At 30.7% G+C, this 22,962-nt stretch overlaps 1 protein-coding gene across 1 annotated transcript in view; it reads left to right on the plus strand.

Moving 5' to 3' along the window:
• Window positions 1–22,690, plus strand: part of LOC106691083 (rap guanine nucleotide exchange factor 4-like) — a 126,483-nt gene extending 103,793 nt beyond the window's left edge. Inside the window, exons 3-4 of the mRNA XM_014436740.3 lie at window positions 22,412–22,491; window positions 22,616–22,690. Coding sequence (XP_014292226.2) covers window positions 22,412–22,491; window positions 22,616–22,690 — 155 coding nt within the window. The remainder of the gene's footprint in view (window positions 1–22,411; window positions 22,492–22,615) is intronic.
• The last annotated feature ends 272 nt before the right edge of the window (window positions 22,691–22,962 follow it).

A 22,962-nucleotide genomic window follows, 5' to 3' on the forward strand; every position in this document is an offset into this window, starting at 1 on the left:
TATACTCCGTACAAAAATAGATCGAAATTTTCTCGCGTTGATGTAATTAAAAGTAAAATCAACTGTCTACTAAAGTGGAAAAAATATACAATTATGCAATAAATAAATACTTTAATGCAATGATTAATTGTATGTTTTTGCATGTTTATTATGAAGAAAAATTGTATAAATTAATGGCATATTGAATAAACTAGACAGCAAGGATGTTTAAAATAGGTCTTAAATGAATTTTTCTTCTATAGGGGGAGTTTTATAAAAAAAAAATAAATAAATAACAATAAAATTGGATGTTATTTTGAATTTTTTATAATATAATATAAGAAGCCACCTTAAAAAAAAAAAAATCATTCTGTCATAGGTGTCAATACCAGTGTACTATTTCAATAACACTAAACAGTACCTGCTCCACATTTTCAAAAAAAAAAAAGTAATAATAATGGTTAAAATAACTAGGTTATTAAGGAGAACCCATTCTTAACCATATATTTTATTGTTATAATATAATCGGAATTGAATTAAAATTTTATTAATATCAAACTATACAAAATATTTATTCAAGTTATTTTAAAACTAATTATTGAATATAGCGACTCACTGGTTTTGAAGATTTGTGTATAGATTAGGGTCAAGTGATATACTAACACCAAATCAGAGCAATAATTCCGTTAGCTGTATCGGATTTCCTGGGGTCACGGCGATAATAAGGATGAGAGGGTGGGAAAAAAAAGAACGCCCCTATTTATCAGGGTTGGCTGACTTTAATTTAACGACCTAGAAGGCAATAAAAATTTTATAGCTTTCTTTATTATTTTGTAGCTTTCAAGCCATTAAAATTAATTGTCTGTAGTTTACTGGATATCTCGTTTGATATTTTTCCATCACGTGATTATGAGATATAAAAGTCTAATGTTCAATAGACTAAATCGTTTTAGCCTAAGATGTTGATGAAAATAGTTTATAGCATTTTAATGCGTCAATTAGCTGGTACTGCATGTATCATCATGACATGAGCATCAAACATTTATGGAACCGACGAAAATCCTTAAATTATCTCACTCAGTTATTAACGGCTATTCTTTAGTATCCAGTGGCCAAGACATTTATTTACGTAACTAAGTTCTCTTTAAATATATAAACATTTTTATAATAGAATAAGATGGCCACGAGACCTGCTGATGTAAAACGTCATTACAGTGCTGACAATGGGTAGTTTTTTCATAATCTACGGTCAACAATAAAAACATTAAAAACATCTAGGAAAATATTAAAAAACCGTTTATGACTTCATATACATTATCCGGGTTTAAAATGATAAATATATTTAATGTCCTATAATCCAGATAATTTAATGAACGAAAACTTAATTGTTATGAAAATTATGAGTCAAAGTCAAAACCTGAATCCTACACAAACTCAAAACTAATAAATAATAATAATAATTTTTTGGGTTAAGTGTTTAAACTACAAATAGTAATTAAGGATCATAAAACAAGAACAACATTCCCTATGAAAGTACTTTTTTTAATAATTTATTTATTGATATTTACAACTATATATACATATATACAACAAGTAAATTTGCTGTAGGTGACATAGTGACATGATACAAACATGTGGAGAATCTACCCACTGATAGAACTCCAATAACATTTTTATAGGAGAAGATCTCGAGGCCATCTTCTTTTCAAACGCCTAGGAGGATTATCAGGTAATGAAGGTGAAGCCAGGTTAGAAACAAGTTGATTTAGGTTGTTGAGAAGCTTATCATGGAAGGAATGTATCTGGTTCTAGCCAAATCGGTAACATTTGGAACATTGAGGTCCTGATGGATGACTTGATTTGTGACAAAGTAAGGAGCATTAAGGATTTTGGACTGTAAAGATTAGATTCGGGAGGAATTTGGTGGTTTAGTGGACCCCCAAAGCTCAACTCCGTATGTTCATATAGACCTTATAATAGACCGTTTGTCTAGTAAATGTTGTAATAGTCGGAATCGACGAGCAGTTTCTTGTCTTTTAGTCTTGTATGAGGATTCCATGTCAGTCGTTTGTCGAGGTTTAGTCCTAAGTAACGGATCTGTTCGACAGGAATAGGTGGAGTATTATTAAAGGATGCTGTAGGGCAAGAGGTCATGGGTTTACTACGAAGGGTAAATGTGATTTGGTGGGATTTATTGGTATTAATTTTATTCCTCCAGTTTTGGCACCATTCTTCATGGTTGGTGATGTGGGATTGGAGAGTTTTGGATACAATGTAAGGATCATTATCCATTGACAATAGACATGTTTCATCAGCATACATGGTGAGTATAGTGTTAGGATGGGTTGGGATGTCAGTTGTGAAAACTGTATAAAGGATAGGACCAAGGATACTACCCTGAGGTACACCAGCAGACTGACGGAATAGTGAAAGTACTTAAGTCTGTAAAATCTTTGTTAAGGAGATATTCAGATATCAAGGTTATCATTGCTATGGATTATTTAAGTCATGATAAATAAATTAATGTGTTTCAAATACTTTATTAATGAAATTAATATTGCTGCTGCAGAATAAATAAGGAATATCTTGATGTTCAAGGTAATCATTTTGAACAACATTTAATATTAATGTTAGTGTTAACTTTTCATTAATAAAGTAGCTGGAACTCATATTAATTTATTTATTATAACCTAAATAATTCATAACAATCAAAATCTTTGGACGTTATTTTTTCTCAAACATAGCATTCATGGACATACCTACAGAGATTTTTTTCTCGTTTGATATCCTTAATTTGTATTGTCAGTTAGGCCAGAAACACCTTGTACACGAAGGTGTACATTAATATGGAAGATTAATATGTTGTTGGAAAACTAAGAGCGACGCAAGGCAATCATCGTAAATTTTGAAAAATAGTAAGAAATGTTTTTGTTTTTTTTTCTTTTTCGGCCAAGACTCCCATCGGAGTTCTACACCACCTAACCATGGTTGGGGGTCAAAGTTTTTTATTTTGTGGGACCATCACTCAATGAAAAAAGTGAACGTCCCAGGCCGGATTCGAACCGGCACCGGCAATATACATCAAATTAGTAAGACTGTGTCTTAACCACTGAGTTACGGGCGGCCCTAGAGTTCGGAACAACAGTCTGCAAAATATTCAAGTAATTAGGACAAAGTATGACAGTACTTCTAACGCAATACTAGTCTAAACGACTTCATTCCAAGTGATAATAATCACATTATTCCCCACCGCGCGGGTAATAAACGTTTACCTTTAATAATTCCAGATGAGGCCATCTATATCTCTGTCACACCTTCTCTAATTTTGCGATAAATGGTTAATCTAGGAGATGTAAAAGTTTTAAAATATTCGATCTGAATTTAATAAAACCTCCTAATTTTGAGGAGATTTTGATAATACGCTACGGTTGCCGAAAATAAAGTTGATCCGTATATCGTAAGCCGTTAGGAGATGAATATGCTAGGGGTGGAAGGTTGGGGCCCGTGTTGATCCATCTAGGAGCATTCCCCTTCCACGAGCTATTTATAATGCTTATCTGCTTGCTCCCAGCTTACACTCAAATCCCACTGTGGTAACCGGCATAGCTTTGATTTGTTAGCTCTGACAAATGATGATCCCTGTAACATGTAATTCATACAGAAAATGCTAATTTAAAATCAGAACATATTTTTTTGGTTTATTTTCTTTATAAATGTATTCAATTTTTCTTTGTATTATGAGATATTAAATGGTTTATACGCAGCCTAATTTTTGTAGCGTAAAATAACTTAAGAAGAAACAACCAAGCAGTAACTTTCTAATAAAAGTTCTTTGTTGAAAGATCCCGTGGACCATCTTCTATTCAGCCGCTATGGATGATTATTTTTTAACCATAATGAACAATCATATTTTATTTTGATACATTCTGGTAAGATTGGAAGTATGTGATGATATTAAACAATGAGATTTTTAATCAGTATCGTCAGACATTTCGGTTCACTATTTTATTTTTCTTTCTACAGCCTGTTGTCGCTGTCGGCGAAAGCATCTTATTTTGATCAATTTTTTCTTATAATTAATTTTGTTACGCTTTTTATCAAAATTATTTATAGATAATCTCATAAAAATTCGTTGTAAGAAATAATTAATTACATCTAGATACTGCTCTCTTTTAGTTTAAAAAATAATTTATACATGTATTCTATTTCTACCAGCTGGTTAGATGGATATGTATGCGATAAAAAAACTATATTGTACGCTTTTGGTTGATACAAAAACTATACCGCACTAAGCTTAAAATCTTTTTCTCTTAAGTTGTCGCATACGGACAATATTTCTGGCCGTATTATTGAAAAGATAAAAATACTGGTGGTATTATTGAGCGTTTAAATTAGACATTGATATAGTTGATTCCGAAACTTGAGCGGCCCTTGGACGGCCAATATTATTAGTAATTAATAATAATATATATAATAGTCAATATTATTAATAATAATATTGTTATTATTATTAATAAATGATAATATTATTTATTACTTACACTATTATTGAAAAGATAAAAATACTTATAGTATTATTGTGCGTTTAAATTAGATATCGATTGAGTAAAATCCAATACTCAATCAGCTCTTATACGGTCTATACTTCTGGCCGTATTATTGAAAACATAAAAATACTGATTGTTTTATTGAGCGTTTAAAGTTGATATCGATGGAGTAAAGTCCGATACTATTAATTCGTTTTATTCTAATTAAAATATTAATACGTAGCAATATAGTAAACAAGGAAAAACATACATTGTTAGCATAATCTGAGGCTTGGAGGAATGAAGGGAACGTTTTAGAGGTTACTTTGATCTTGCTTACGGAGCGCTGTAGTTGGAGCCCCTTCATACCTCGCTAATAGTTAAACAAATTACTCGAAATTCATCAAGACTATTGTTCCTATTTGTCTTGTTTATGAAGTTTTGTCAGTATCTCAGATAGTTTTAACACTGTTTTGAGGCAGTACACGAGCAAATACTGCAATATAACCTGCGTTTTAAATAAAATTACATTATAAATATTTAGGAAAAATCTTTCCAGGAAGTTAACCCTATTTTTTAAAATTTATTTTAATGAACAGAATCAATACAATATGTAAAAATTTAAGGGCATTAAGTATTAGTGTTCAAATACTCATTCATACAAAAGTAGAAGAAAAAAAAACAACTGAAAAACGAAAAAAAAAATAATAACTACAGTACTCACTGAATTGAAAGAAAAAAAATTAAATTTAAAAATATTAATGATAAAACTATATATATATAACTGATAAAACTATCTTAATTTTTATTTATAAAAGTAAGAATTCATATCAAAATTATAATAAAATAAAACTAATAACATAATAAAAATAAAATAACGTAAGCACAAGTCAAATAAAATAAAATTTAAGTAACAATAAAATAAAAACACATTGGAACTTATATAAAATATTTACATTATGCAGGGGAACTCTAAGCCAAGCCTTGCCCCTCCTCGTGCAAGGTAAGGCAGGGCTCCATGAGATCTCATAGCTTCTCTCTCACACGCTTCACGCCGCATTCACTCATGACTTTAATGGAGAAGCTGGCAATTGCCAGAAATTCATAAAAAATCATGGGACCAACGTATCAACCTTTGGGGTGGATTATAAGGATTGTGACATGGGATTAGGATGGTGAATAATGCTGTGATAGAAGTTGGTAAAATTAAATGGAATAACGTCTAGGACGTAAGGGACGTTAAAGTCATGGTTTAAGGTTTTGTTGGTCACGTAGTATGGAGCATTGACATGAGATATAAAAGACTGCATACGTGTGATGCTCGAAAATTTTGCTGTCGTCACAGTTCAAGCCCGTCTCTCAGAACGGTTTCAGTATTATATTGTAGATCAGTAGTTTTTTTTCAATTGAAAAATGAGAATTTCTGTTCAGTATTCTATATAGCTGTCCAAAACATCGGTTAAGTTCAGGTCGTTTAAGTCTAGTTTTTGAGTACCATGCTAGACTCTTGTCTTTTTTCTAAGCCCTATGGGTGCGTGGGGTTGATATCATGATAGGAGGGTAACCTATTTTTCTGCATTGGTAGTGTATTTGAAGAGGGGGCTGAGGAAATCGGATCTGGTGGAAAGAGGTAGTATTTTGTGTCACTCTGATAGTGACGGGGTTCACCAGGTTTGTTGAGTCAGAAATTGAAATACTTGTAGTTATTTTAAGTTGGTTATTATAGGTCCTAGTATTGATTTGTCGAGTATCAATTTATTTTAGGAGATAGTTTGATTTTTTATTCAAATATGGATATTATATTTTCCTTTTGTTTTCTAATTTTAAATTAATACACTAGTTGAATAAGAGTTTAATATCTACTTTTAAGTATTTCATGGATATGGCTAGTGAGATTAGAGTAACAGTTAAAATTATATTCGAAGGAAGTATTGATCATAATACTGGCTTAAGTTTTTATTCTTCTTACCGTACTTTTTAAGTCGATCCCTTTCGAGAGAAATTGGTGAGCGCTCCTCTTCGACACTTCGGCTAACCAAGTAGTGCCTAACGGCGTTAGTTCGACAGACAGTATAAATAAAGCTGTTAGGCGGAGCCCTAGGAAAGAGGACGGAACGACCATGCTCGCAAATCCAATAAGGGCTACGAAGTTCCAGCTAATACTGTTAGCCTAAGGTCCGTTCCTCAGCATCGCAGCTAAGCATCGGTTGCCTTCTTCTGCTTTAATGTTTATAATTTCTAATAGTACAAGAGCCGGGAAGAAAAAAGGCAGTTATCTCATCCCAATTTTTGATTACTTAAATAAAAACTATGTATAATCACTAGTCAAAATTTATGAGTCTGCCAAGTATAAGTCGGGGGATTAAAAATGGCGGCTGTCTAAAAACCATTGATTTTTCATTCGGAGCTCTATATCATAAAAACTACCAACAACACAAGAAAATTTAAGAGAACATTATTTAAAGAAGAGTAAATTTGCTGAAATATTAGCCCTGAAAGAGCTATTTACGTCCAATAGTTCTCGAGATATAGCTTTTTAAAAAGAAATATTTCTTAAAAATCTACTGAAAAATTAGTAGTTAGTCAATTTATTTTGAGAAATCTATTTCTCAGGAACTATGTGACGTACAGATGTCTATTAGCACTCAAATTAAAGATAGTTTAATGGACTATAAAGATGTTAAAGACCTTTACCTTCGTAGGAATAGTAGTTTTCATGGTATTTGCTAAAATAAATTGATTTATAGTTGTGTGGACAATAAATTTGATTTATGAAAAACTTTATTTCAGAAACCATTGGACGTACTGATGTCTGCCAGCGCTCAAATTAAAGCTAGTTAAATTTACTACAAAATAGTTAATAATGTTTATCTTTGTAGGAGTAGTAATTTTTATAATATTTGACAAAATAAACTCACAAAATGTTAATTTCTAGTTGCTCGTATAAAATGTTGGATTTTAGAAAAAATATATCTCTAGATCCACACGACACACATATGTCTGCCAACACTCAAAAAAAAAAGAAATTTAACTTACAATAAAGTAGTTTATGACACTTATCTTCTTAGAGGTAGTAGTTTTTATGATATTCACATATGAATATAAATTTGGCAAATGAAAATATGTCGGAACAACTATAAATCAATTTATTTTAGCAAATTTTATGAAAAATATTACTCCTACGAAGATAAACATTATAGCTCATTAAACCAGCTTTAATTTGAGTGCTAATAGACATCTGTACGTCAAATGGTTTCTGAGATTGAATTTTTCAAAATAAATTCACTAACTACTGATCTTTTAGTACGTTCCATACAACATTTTTATGAAGTGTTGCTTTTTAAAAAGCTATATCTCGAAAACTATTAAAAGTAAATAACTCTATTAGGGCTCATCTTTTAGAAAATTTACTCTTCTTTAAATGACGTACACTTAGGTTTTCTTGTGTTGTTCCTACTTTTTAAGATATAGAGCTCCGATGAAAAATTAGTTGTTATTATCGCTTTGAAACAGCCGTCATCTTTTATTCTCCCTATCTATACTTGGCAGACTCATCAATTTTGACTAGTAGTTATACATAATTTTTATTGAAGTAATCAAAAATTGGGGTGAGAAGACTGCCTTTTTCTCCTCATGGACTCTTGAACTATAAGTAAAATGTTCACTATTCGACGAGTTCTTTGTTTCCATTCGGGCTTAATATAATATCATCAGAGTGAATAATTTACTGGCTGGTCCAAGTTAACCTTTTGTATCATTTCGTAGCATGCATAATAACATGACGTAATAGACTATTTTTAATTGTTAATTTTAATAAAATATGAGTATAAAGGCATATTTCTTGTTAAAACAGCATTAAAAAAATAATATTTTATATCTGAAAAGTTTTTGTTATGTATAATTAATTGATTTAATCTTTTTATAGTAATTAACAATTGTGCAGAATGTTAGAAAATTCGTTTTATTTTAATTAAAAATATATTTGATTTGATTTATTCAAAATAAAGAATTCTACGTAAATAATACACGTCGAACTCTTACGGTCACTAATAGTAACAATGGACAAACGACACAGCTGATCGTTGTTTGCTTTATGCATTATATTTCTACGATGACTTGTCCCTTATCGCAGTTCAGTATATATTTGAACAGCATCATTTTTGAAAGGACTAAAAACAACATACAAACTAACTATTTGATAATTTAGGGGATAGTTTAATAAAGCCTATTTTGTTTAATGTTTTGATTGAAAATAATTAAATGAGCCTTCGATTGTTAGACATAGTAACTGATCAAATTTGAACTTTCATTTTTAAAATGTTAGTTAATTAGAGCGTTATACGTTCAAGCAGGAGTCAGTCATCATAACTTATATCAATAAGATTCTCTTTTTATTCTCTGTTTCCTACTGATTTTTTCAACAATACTATCATTGATTCATTTGTATAATATAAAGTAAATAATCTGTGTTTTTTTTTGTTTTTATATGATTGGTATTTGTGGTCCGGTTGTTTGCTGATATATGTCAAACTCGATTATTGGTGGAGAATTGATAGATTCTCTAACGTCTTCCCACTCTTCACTTGACACGTCTTCTACGTAGATGTTTTCTTTTACACTACTTGTATTTCTATCACTATTTAAAAAAATATATATGTTTTCTTGTTGGTTGGATAAAATCACTATACTATCATCACTATTATCTTCGGCTTGAATATTTATTTTGTTAAATCTGTCTGTATAGATATCTATCTGAAACTAATCTTCACAACTGTTTACATCACGGAGCTCACTGGTGTTTGATCGTTTTGCCATTTTTATATGAAAAAAATAAATAAATAAAATTAAAATAATGATAAACAAATGGTTTGGAAATTACTGATCGTAAATTGCGAAATCACAAAACTGTTTTGTTACTGCAGATATCTTGACTATAAAAGGCCACAATACGGTATGTGATATTGTAAATTTCTTTTCTCAGTTTTTGGTTTTCTTTATTATCTAATTAAGTTTCCCTATATCATCGAACCATACTCGTGTTCCACTAATTCTACATATTGTTCAACGGAGCAGAGATGTGTACAGTCCGTCGTGAATACACTGCGCACGTTCTCTTTCAACGTAAAACCGATTGATTCATTTATGACGCATCTTGATATTTTTATCTTTTTTTTTAGGCAATTTTAATTGAAAACTACTGGAAAACACGTTTTTATTACAAAATTGCAGTGGAATAAGTTCATTCTCCGTAATCATCATTAAAGATATATCTCTCCTCAGAGGAAACAACCCTCAAAGGTTCAAAAGTAGAATAATTCCTTCTTAATTATTTCGTCAATTCTTTTGCCTTATTGGTAAACACATACATATTGTGTATATATGTTTTGGTTTCTAAGCTCAAGCAAGAGATGTAATTTGTTTTAACATTTTTATTCGTTTTTTTATTATGTTTTATAATATATAATTAAAACTAATATTTCCCACAAATATATCTCTCATAACGTACTTACCTTGTCAAGAGGAAATATTCCACTGGACCTCTCAGTTCACGTGACAGTTAATATTATTAGACATTGTGCGTTGCGTTTGAGAGGTCTAGAATATATGTTTTCAATTTGTCTGGGAGGCGTGGTGTTTGTTTACTGACGTTTATAGCTTGTGAGGGCGCAAAGTCATGAGTAAATTAGATTCACTGAACGAAGGAGTTAAAGTGGGGTGGAGCGCCCCTTTTCCAGTCAGGTTAGGGGGGAATCCGCTGGTAATAAAATATTTCATTTTAAAAATATTACAAAGCAGAAAGGGTTACTTTCAGAAGCGTCTAGAAAGTAAGAGTAAATTAGATTCGTTTGTATTTATCCGACATGAACTGCTTCAAAAGGACCACATCAGATAATCTCTTGCTAAAAATATCTCTGTGTTCCAAAAAAGAGAGAGAGCTGTATAATTAACAGAAAAAGAATAATAATTTAAAAGTAAAATATATGTTTATTAAAAAAAATGTCTGCAAGTACATAAAATACATAAAAACTTTATTTTAAAGATGTTTGTGTACTACATGAACCACGAAACGGTAAGACTAGAGAAATTTAATTGGTGTGAAACACGTATTTCCAGTTACAATCTGCCTGTTAGAAATTCTTTTAACTTATATTTTTCAATTATTTTAAATCTATTTTGTAATCTCTATTTCGAAATATAATTATTTTTAAACATTAATGTCGTAAGGAGTGCGTAGCTCAATGGTAAGGTACTGAGATCCTAACATCAAGAACCCGGGTTCGAAATCTGGCTCTGGTCAATACTTATTTTCTGTTTCACTGTAGCCATCGTTCAGTCCGGTGGGTTCGGGAGTCCTCTGAAGTGGGTAAATTTAATTTGGTAAAAATCTAGCGGTCGAGCGTGATTCTGATCAAATCACCTCCTTGCACAAGCGTTGGTCTACTAACAGTACTTCCATACAAAGTACTGCACCCCTCCTCCTTCATGGGTTGTAGCGGTACAGAATTTTTTTTTTTTTTAATACCGTAATAAAAATCAAGCTTTTTAATTTAATAAATATTAAATTTGTTTAAATATATAAGATTCAGAGTCCAGAAACTGTGAGTGCAAATTATAAATTAAAATGGAAAACTAAAAAGAGAAGTCTCTAAGAAAAATAAATTAATTTATAATCTTAAACACTTTCTTGAGACTGGTAAATTTTTTAAAAATAAATAATTTAATTTCTATCCATTTTAGTTTCAAAACGTTTTATTTTTCTTATAAGTCCGACGTTTCGGCCAATGTGGCCTTCCTCAGAGACAATCTACTACAAAACAGCTTTTATTACAGGTATGATCCTCAAACATTTCAAAATACTTAACATTATTATTTATAATTTATCTTACCTTCATACAATTTTGGAATTATATAATTTAAAAACTCTAACTCCATGCAAGCTATTCTTCCCAGGTCAAAACAACTATTTCTATGAAACTTTGAAAATATTAGGTAAAATATAAGTCCTCGTAAAGAAGAAAATCCAAAAAAAGATAAATAAAATAAATAATCAAAATACAAAAAAAAACCAAAAGAAAAATAAAAGAACACAGGCAATATACCGTAAAAACAACAGCAAAACAAAGAAAGGAACCTAACTCCACTCAGAACGAGAATAAAAACTAATTAGGAAAACAAAAATATGGGCAATATACCCATTAAAAAAAAAATATACTATACCTAATATTTTCAAAGTTTCATAGAAATAGTTGTTTTGACCTGGGAAGAATAGCTTGCATGGAGTTAGAGTTTTTAAATTATATAATTCCAAAATTGTATGAAGGTAAGATAAATTATAAATAATAATGTTAAGTATTTTGAAATGTTTGAGGATCATACATGTAATAAAAGCTGTTTTGTTGTAGATTGTCCCTGAGGATGGCCGGATTAGCCGAAACGTCGGACTTATAAGAAAAATAAAATGTTTTGAGACTAAAATGGATAGAAATTAAATTATTTATTTTTAAAAAAATAATTTATTTACTAACAATGCGGATATAATGGAAAATAATTTTATAAAAATAATATGGTACAAAAATCATTGAGAACTGCTAGGTCTTCAAATAGCTAATAAACGTGTTGCCATTGGGGTGTAGGGCGAATATTACAACACATCCTACTTCTAGAAATTTAATAGCAATTATGATTTATTTTATTGTGATTTACTTCCTGTGTCCAGATGTGAAAAATCGGTTTCCAACGCTCATAAAATTCCAAAAACTGGACTAAAGTTAAACACAGATACTTTTTGTAGCCACACAGCGCTAAAGACCTCATTTTTGATGTATTTGTACTTTAAAAAAGTAAGCGTACTTAAATGAACTATACCAAAGATAGAATCCGAATTATTTTATTTTTAGCACTTCCAACACTCCAGTGTCCATCTCTTAATATTAATTTTGGTGAATGATATTACATTTTATCTACGTTGTTATATTAAAATAAATTATTTTCCTTGGAGTGTTTTGTATATATATATTTTGTTTGTGATTTATTTAACTGTTAGTGCTTAGAGCAAAAAAAAAAAAAATGTCATAACTTTATATTTAAAATGTTGTATCGAAGTTTAATTTCATTAAAAATAAAATGCATAATTTCTCGAATTCAATCAATGATAAAATATTATTACTTAAACCACTCTCAATCTATTGCAAGATATAATATGAAAAAGAAAGATAAATGTCTAGATTAAAGAAACATCCACTTTTATATTGTTTGAAAATTAGAGATGGTTTCATAAAAATAAATAAATCTGATATTTCATGGTTCAAGGTTTTTTTTTTCTTTATGTGTAACGTAAATGTATACTGTTCCAAACTACCTCGGTGTATGGCGGGTCCTGCATGTTACTCTCAACAAATGTGTCTGAGGGTTTCAAAACAATCTCTTTTCTATTAGGCTATCGGTCTGATCTGTTATAAAAAATAAAATATATTTAACTGTTATCTTTTCAGAAATACCTTGTGAGTCTATAGGTACGTCAAAAAATATGTAATCGTTCAAATTGAAGATACTTTATTCTCACTTATCTAATATTAGCTCGGAATTTGGACTTAAGTTCGACAGAATATTACATTTAAGTTATATTATTTATTTATTTTTTTATAATAAAATTTCTTTTTATTTACACCATCACATTAAATATTATCACTACATTCAAGTATTTGAAAAATCAAAATAACATAATTTTCGTTACAAATAAAAAGGTTCATAAAAAAAAGGAAAAAAAAAACTTAAACATTTGTAATAATATTTACTTAACAAATATTGTGTTATGCCAACCGTTATTGGTGTTACTAGAACCTTAAATGAATCTAAAAATAAATTTACCGTGTAAAGTTAATTGTTAGGCGTGGAAATTATGGCCTTCAACAATGTTCAGAAGTTTTCATTAATTTAAGAATTAAGTTCAATTTCCTGGTGGGTGGGTTGTGGAAAGTGAAGTGGAAGGAGTTTTCTTAACAGAACTTGTTGTTCTAAGAAATTCAATGAAAAAACAATACCGAGAAAATTCAAAGGTTTAAGATGCTTAATTTCACAATTATTAATTTAAAGGGAGTTAGTTCATTTGAACAATTATTCTTCTACACATTATTTCTGAATTCCAATCAGGAATGTTTAGTAACTTTTTAAAAATTCGGATTTATTTTTGGCTTTTGATCGAGTCTGGCACCCAGGACTGCTATACAAGATCCGTAAATTCCTACCCCCTACATACTGCCTCATTATCCATTCTTATCTCTCCGACAGATTATTTCAAATAAATCACAACATCGCTTATTCACCCCTATTCCGTCAGTCTGCTGGTGTACCTCAGGGTAGTATCCTTGATCCTATCCTTTATACAGTTTTCACAGCTGACATCCCAACCGATACTAACACTATCCTGACCATGTATGCCGATGACACATATCTATTGTCAGTGAACAATGATCCTTACATTGTATCCCAAACCCTCCGATCCCACATCACCACCCTTGATGAATGGTGCCAAAACTGGAGGATTAAAATAAATTCCAATAAATCCCACCAAATCACATTTACCCTTCGACGTAAACCCAAGACCTCTTCCCCTACAATATCCTTTAATAATACCCCACTTATTCCTGTCGAACAGATCCGTTACTTACTTGCTTTGTTGCATTCATGGTGTATGTTTGTTGATTGTTAATGATTTTTGTTTGAGTGTTTTGTTGGTATAAAACAAGTTCTACTCAGCTTAGTTATCATAATTGATTAACTAACATAGATAAACAACGATAAGTTCAACGTTTTTTACGTTACACATTTTTTTCTAAATAATTTGATTTAGAACTAGGCATTGCGGCTTTTTATACCCTTTTTAATTAATTAAAAATGTTCATTGAGTGAGTAAAAAACCGAAATGCCTAGTTCCAATCAATTCTTCACAAATATATACGTCTTTAAAAGAATTATTCGTAGGCAAGTTAGACCTGATGGAAAACGATCTATTTCCGAAAGTAGCTTTAGTATATTTTAAAAAAATCTTCAATCCTATAACACAGGTTAGTGTTCTAACCGAAATGCCTAGTTCTAATCAATTCTTCTCAAATATATACGTCTTTAAAAGAATTATTGGTAGGCAAGTTAGACCTGATGGAAAACGATCTATTTCCGAAAGTATGTTTAGTATATTTTTAAAAAAATCTTCAATACTAGAACACTAACCTGTAATCGTGTTTAAATTTTAGGTATCCGAAAACCCTTCAGCGCTGGATTTTAGGCAATACATCTGTCACATTACGAGTTTTGTTTCACTTCTTGCGGTGGTATAAAAAATGAAATAACTATGGAAACGCTGTTGTTAAACATACCATTAAAAGAATACTTCATTTATTATAATTCTGTTGCGATTTTTTATATGTTCATATATAGATTTAATTATACGTGGTGTAATATTTTTATTTACTGTGCTCAAAATTACCCACAACGATTTTAGTATTTTTTCAGTAAATTTTCCATGTTCAAACAAAGTTTTACAAATAAGTGAAAGCATTAATCCAGAATTATCAAAATAAAAATTAATCATAGGATCGTGGAAATGCTATACAGATTATACAGAATATGTTATAATCTTAAGAAGCAATTTAATAGTTACAATTACTTAGAAATTTGAATTTTTTTGAAAAATTTACTGAATCTTGGTGTAAAATTCAACACTTTTACGGTAGTTATATAGTTAGTAGCCCTGTACAACTTATTTGTGATATAAGTTAATCTGAATATTTATACTATTTCCTGTTACAGTGCCCTATATTTGCCTATAGAAACAAACATTTAAATAAATATATTTATAATATTTCTGTTAGTAAAATAAAAAAGGATAATTATATTATATAATATAAAAACAAATTTTATGGTTTTATTTGGAATGCAAAATAAATTTAAGAAATTTAACTTAATTAAAAGAAATTTTTTTTTCTGTTTATTCGAAAACAGTTTTAAGTATATCATGTGAGAAATGATGATCTAAGATGATTTTACAAGAACAACTAGCTCAACTATACTACTGATAGAATATGCACACCAGTTTTGAGTGTCTAAAATATTTTTGAAATGTGATATTACTAATTAACACCAGTATTGTACGACGTTCATTCAATACATTGTTTTGTTTTTTAAAATACAACTCTAGTGTCAATATATTACTGTGCTCACAAAATCAAAAGCACCCTGCAGTGTCCCTTGCCAACCTTTAGTAATTCAATAACTGACCCGACATCTTGCATGTAAATTTCCTTAGGAAAGGTAGACCCAAATGACGGTGGTCTAGTACATGTTCAAACGGAGAGAATAGAATGGGACGTTTTTCTTAATGGTTGGCTGAATTCTGAATGGTAACATGAAAATATATATCGTATTACATGAACTTTGATATTTTTATTGGAAAATAAATATTTGTAATAAATAAATAAAACCTGCCAAACACATATGTCAGTATACCTTCCTCACTGTTTCTATCTTGTTTTTCATTTTATTTTTGTATTTATATCCTCTTTTTTAGTTTTATTATTATTATTTTTATTTTTTCGGCGAAAATTACATTTTCCGATGTTATCATTTTTTCTGAGATTTATATATGAGAAGTAGTGACCTATATTTAATGTTTAATGATATGATTATATCATTGTCGTTTTATAATAAAATCTACGTTATCTTTTATCGCCAGTCGTAATTGAAATATATGTTTTGGGGAGTTTTTCGCATGGAGATCTCTGCATTAAGTCGCAGCATTCCTTTTGTTTTGAGCTGTATCAGACAAGCCATTTTCGAAATATAGGTGTGTCAAGGTAAATACATCGGCGCGTTCTTACGACATAACAGATACTAACCCACTCGAACCCCGAAAAATGGCCTTAATGGTTCGATCAAGGGTAGTAGCTCCATTGGTCAGGTGCAGTCTTACTATTCTGAGATCTGCTGGAGGTGTCGGTCCGGCTTTTGGCGTTGACTTTTTTCATTGAGTGGTGGTCCCATAAATTTAAATTTAAATTTTTTTAAAATTATTTATTTAATGTAATTTACAACTGTACAAAATAATACAATAGGTAAATATGTAGTATGTTTCATATACACTTGAAAATCTTGGGAAGGAACCACCCATTGGTGGTACTTCAAACATTAATTTAAATTAGAAGGTCCCGTGGCCATCTTCTTTTCAGACGCCTCGGAGGATTATCAGGGATAGTTAAGGATGAAAGATTAAGAATTAATGGGTTAGGATGGTTAAGGAGTTTGGAATGAAAAGACGCATATCTGTTTTGGGTCAAATCTGCAACGAATGGGATGTTAAGGTCTTTGTGAATGAGTTTATTTGTGACGTAATAAGGAGCATCAAGGATTTTACGTAGGATTTTGGATTGTAACGATTGGATGCGGGAAGAATTTGATGGTTTGGTGGAGCCCCAGAGCTCAATTCCATATGTCCAAATTAGTCTGATTATTGTAGTGTATACTAATTTTTTATAGTGAATGGGAAGTTTAGAGCGTTTGTCAAGTAAGTGTTGTAGCAATCGGAATCTACGAGCAGTTTCTTGTCGTTTCAGTCTTGTGTGTGGATTCCAAGTAAGTTTCTTGTCAAGATGGAGTCCTAAGTATCGAATCTGAAATTTAAATTTAAAATCATATCCAATCAAAATTTTGATTGCAGACTCTACTATACTAAATTTTACCGCAGCGTAAAATTCGAGTGAAAAATTTCGATTTTTATAACATAACTTTTTTTTTTTTTTTAACTTCCTGTAGAAAGTTTGCCGATCTCAAAAGTTCATAAACTAGATATATTTAAATACTAACATCTTCTTCCAATATATATTCCAATACAGCATCGTGTCCAGTACATTATTTCTAATTAAAATCCACTGTCATTATTCATTTTCAAGCTGTCCGTTGTTAGCAGACATAGCTTACCTGGAATGAATTTTCATATTCAAATGAGCCAACGCCGCGCCTGATGCCATCAGTTTCTATTCAAACAGGCGTACGGAGTCCACCGGTGGATCCCCCTAATAAACACTTCTGCATTTACAGAGGAAATATTTTATCGTCAGTCCTCAAAGGGAATAATATCCGTCATTTTATGTTAAAGCGAGCTCACCGTGGCTTGTCCGTTCTCTGACACAAAGAAAAGCGAATGAGCTCTGATGGAGTCCTAATAATCGGACCATTTGAACAAATGTTGCCTTGCCATTTTATCGCTTTTGTACGGAACAATGGTGTCTATTATCACTGAATTTTGTCATTGACGATGTAATCTACAGGGTTGATGGATTTATTTTACACATTCAATGTTTACATTATATTATATATTTACCCTGAGTTTTATTACGTAAAAAAAAGAAATAATAATAATAAATATATTGCAAAACCACTATCAATATTATCTGTTATTGAGTTCCGGTAAAATATATAAATATAAATTGGATATTTGATCGAAAGAAAAAATTTAAGTGAAATATGAATGAAATATTTATTTATCATTTTCAGATAGTTTGGAATTTTAACCAGGCACTGAAAATTATCACGGGTGCTACGTTGATGTCCACTGCAGTAGTGGTGTGCTTCAAACAGGAATTAGTGGACGAGAATTGCCTGCATTACAGGCAGGATCAGTTCGAATTGTTTTGGTTGACACACACACACACACACACATATATACATATATCCATTCCCACCACCCATCGAATTGCAGCTTATACTGCTTGTAAACAGGAACGGGTCTCCATTTGAGAAAGATGGAACAGAGAAGCCGATGTGTATTCGGTGTTGAGGAGTTTAGCAGTACCTTTTTGTCACCTTGCCAGCAAATGTCATCCGTCAAGATTACTTTTGTGTTCATCTTCATAGAATCCAGAAGCTCTTCGCTCCTTGTGTTGTTTTGCGTCTGACACGATATCTAGCCACTTACGTGACAGCCCTCGCATCTAGGACATAACTAAGAAGTTATGATGAAGATACAAAGTCATCAAAACGTGTAACGCGAAATTGGGCAGCCAGAACTCTTATGGCTAAAGAGCCACGACCCTGTAGCGAGGAAAAAAATGTTTGTTTAATTTATTTATTAAATGTAAAAAATTAACAATAAATAAGGTGAGATTAAAAAATACTCCTAAAAGGAATTAAAATAAACACAACATAGCTTGTGTTATTTAAAGAGTTTTGCATTGCTCCAGTGGCCAAATTTACTTATTTATTACACGTTTCTGTCCAATTTTATATTTAGTGTTTAAACAATGGTTATGAGTAAATCAGTTCTATTTTTTTATATCATTTCTAATTAATGAGTTGATTTATTACGATTATGAATTATGCAACGTTAAATTAACCGTAGAATGGCGGGTAAGGAAAAATTAAAATGGAAGAAGTAGATAAAGAAAGGGCTTGAAGACCGAGATCCTCTCAGACAATATTTATTCATTTAGCCCACCAAGGGCTGGGAAAACGGAGATATTTCATTACTGGCCCTTCTTCCAGTCCTCAGTAAGTAGGAATAGCATTATTTATCCCTTTTGCCATCGGCTCTATTCTTCATAGGGTCAGGGTGAGTCTTTATCTTGATAAACGGATTCTAGATTGAAAAAAAAAAAAAAAGAAGAAGAAGTTATATTGAAAAGTGAAGTCATCTCTGCCTTTTACTAACCATTAATCACAAGCAATATTTTATCTGATTATATGTACATAAGTATATTTGAACTGTCATCATGATAAGAGAAAAATTATTATTAGTTTTGACGTTTGGCAGAAGTTTACATTTATACCATCGTTTACATTTTTTTATGACCTTCCTCTTGGTGATTTCTGACATAGAGGAGGAGGAGGGCGTGTTATCTTGAGGTAACTAATCAATTCTGACTATGGTTGGGAGTCAAGTCTTTATTTTGTAGGACCGCCACTGGAATAAAAGTCGACATCCAGGCCAGATTAAAACCGGCGCCACTGCAATCAGCTGCAAACGGTCCACAATGTTTTAAATCAAGCACTGTAGGTCCTTACCCTAACATGCTCAGCTATCACGTACAATTATAGTGATGTCATATATCCAGTTCGTTGTTTTTGACATTGCAAATATAGTAGAATTAATTTTAAATGACAAAAAAATATATTTAAAAAAAGGGAATAAGCGAAAAAAAATACTATAGCTAAAGTTGCTATAGTAAAAAGATAGACCTAGATAATGTTGTAGATTGATCTCTATATTCGTTTCATTGAATACAGTATTTTATTTTTTTTTCAACCCCTTTTGTTTCTAGTTTTATTATATTTTTAATCAATGTGGACTTCAATGTGATTTCAATTACTTTTTAATTAATTACTTTTCAATTAATTTTTAAATCGTATGAATAAAATTACAATTGAAAGTAATTTTAGTTTTTATTTCATCTATCATATGAGCCAGTTTGATTGTAATTCCGGCACAATGAAAATTTGAACCAGTTGAACCAAAAAATATGCAATTAATTATTAGATTTTTAAAAATAATTTAATATACAAATTGAAATTTTACTTGATGTAGTAAAATCAACTACATTTGATTTTAGAGGGTCGAGTCCTATTAGTCAACCACAGTTTTGCTATTTATCATTATTTCATTTGTGTTTTGGAAGAGATTGTTAAAATCCTTTTCTTATAATATACGTTATTGTTGATTGTTGCTTAAAGGCGTAAAACCCTCTGGTCATCGACGCCTATGACAGGATAGAATTAAAAAAAATGATAAAATAAAAAAATAAAATAGAGGAGGAATTATAATTTAGAAAGAAGGCGATGTGCTTTTAAAAATTCAAACACTAATGTAATTTTAGCTTCCTCATCTGTGAGAACTTCTGATAAATTTGGGATCAGTCCTATCCTGTTTATCATTGACAAATAGTGAGTACATCCTTCAAAAATATGTTTAATCGTGAGAATGGATTGACAATATTTGCACGTTGGAGGTGGCAGTTTTCTGATCAGGTGACAGTGCGTGAGGAGAGTATGACCTATTCTCAAGTGGATTAGAGCAACTTCCTCCCTGCGGCTGTTGCGGTAGGATGTTGACCATGGTTTTACTGATCGTTTTATTTCTTTTAATTTACTCGGAGAACTTTCATCCCACTTGGCCTGCTCTTTTTCTAATATTTGGAATTTAAGGAGTGTACTGAGTTCTAATGGGGTAAGAACGGCGGTGCCTCTCTGGCAGCTTTGTCTGCGAGCTCGTTACCAACAATGTCAATGTTGCTTGGATCCCATATGAAAATAATGGACTTACCTTGTTGTGATAGTTTTAGAAGAAAAGATTGAATTCTTATGATGAAATACATAGTTATAATATATGTTATTATTCTTCATCACTGGAATATTGCAAAAAGAAAGCCTTTAGTCTACAATATCGGCACTTATCAACATTTCAAGCATCGTTAGGACAGAGAGCTCAATATTATGTATATTTGAACAAAATTAAGCACATTTCACACCGACAGTTAAAAAAAAAACACATCCCGAGATTATGTGTTTAGATGTCTTCCAGTTAATGTGATTTTCTATATGTGAAGTGTACTGTATGTTTTTCCTCAGATAGTTGTTTAGCGGTATTTTTAGGACTCCAAACATCTTTCAAGAGAGGTAATAGCAAATCAAATATATTCATATTATATAATTTTAATCTATTATGAAAGCAGTATGAAACCTTTGTTTTCATGATCCTTTAATTAAAAGAATTTATGTGAATACCGAAGAAGTTTTTAAAAAAGTGAAGGATATCGACATTTTATTTATTATAAATTATAAACAAAATGCTGATGTAATGAATGAATATGAATTCAGGGCATGAATGAATATTATACAATATATGCCATAATTCAGAGTGGTATTAAGTGCATTTCCTATTACGTGACTAACAATACAATTAAACGCTCTCTCTTTTTGGAAAATTACAACTTTTATATTATTTTTCCTAATAGAGAGAACGTTAGTATTATTGTTTGTAAAGTATGTGGAAATGGAAAACCTAACACCACTGTGAAGTAAGCGATCAATATTACTTATCAAACTTTATCTACACTACAAATCTGCATTCTAATTAGCTTTACGAATTTCCACACTGAGATCCTCTTAAATCATCCCACAACATCCACAACAAACTCATGCTAACAAATATTGATGCGGTCAGTTGTGAATTCAATTCTCTAATCTGCTTCAGTAACACCAGTTCCCCAAACTCGGATTTGAATACGTTTATCATTGTCTCTTCCGAGGATATAGTTGTGGTGGCTTGCATTTCAATATGAATATCATTATGGAAAAAGAGAAAAATATGCCTATACTTTAGTTTTAAATTCACTTAGAATATATTTTATCCCTAATTACTATTACTAATCAATTCACTAATTATTAATAAATAAATCACTTTCTTTATTGTCATCCTATCTTATTATAAATTTTTTGTTCTCCAAACAAAGTTAACCTTTTTTTTTCGAGAGAACTCTTGTAAAATGTATCGCTTGATTGCGTCAGAGTTTAGACTATGGTATAAAGTTTGGAGAAAAAATTCATTTCCAATTCTAATCCTTCGTAAAACAAATCGATTCATTCTAACCGACTTTAAAAGATTTTTTTTTATTTCCGTTTATTTTAGTATGTAGATGAACTGAACAATTTTTTTTTCAACTACTTTGTATTCGGTTGATTCACTCCGCCTCTAGATAGATATAAAATAACAGTTATCTTTTATATTTTTTTCATAACTTGAGTATTAACAACTGCTTTTTTAGCTTCCGTTTCAAATGCCAGAGTCAGCTTTAAATTAGATTTTATTTAGTTATAACTATTAAAAATTTAGCTTGTAACTAATAGTTACATTCGTTTTACAGTTTTCCGGCAAGGTGATATTGGGACCAGTTGGTATATGATACTTGCCGGGAAAGTAGAAGTCAGAGCAATCCAAGACAAGGTAAGTGAATATTTTTAGTACTATTTTGGAACATAACTTTTTGATTGAATATGTACAAACAAATGTTTATAACTTGGTTCTTTAGATTACGACATTAACTGAAGCGGTTATACTGCATTTATAGATTGGTCAGTATGAAATTGCCTCAATCTCCGGTTTGAAATCTGATCCAATAGTCGATGAGCTAATAAAAACATGATAAAAATAAATATATTTAAAAAATTTATATACAAATCAAATTTATATTAATAATTCTATTCAGTAGTTTTATTTTTAAAAGTATTTTTCGTCATACTTCGATATTTAAATTTTATTAATTTTACATTAGTAGTATATTCCTTTTGGTATTTCAAACCATCCGTCCGTCTCCTATTGTTGACTCTAAAATCGTTACAAAGTCCTATTTTTATATTTAATATGTAATTACTATCTAAAAAAATGGTTAAAATGCATTTTCTTTAAAATTTATTA

The sequence above is a fragment of the Halyomorpha halys genome, unplaced genomic scaffold (genome assembly GCF_000696795.3).
Source record: "Halyomorpha halys isolate HHAL.00 unplaced genomic scaffold, Hhal_1.1 Scaffold2071.1, whole genome shotgun sequence".
Lineage (NCBI taxonomy): Eukaryota > Metazoa > Arthropoda > Insecta > Hemiptera > Pentatomidae > Halyomorpha > Halyomorpha halys.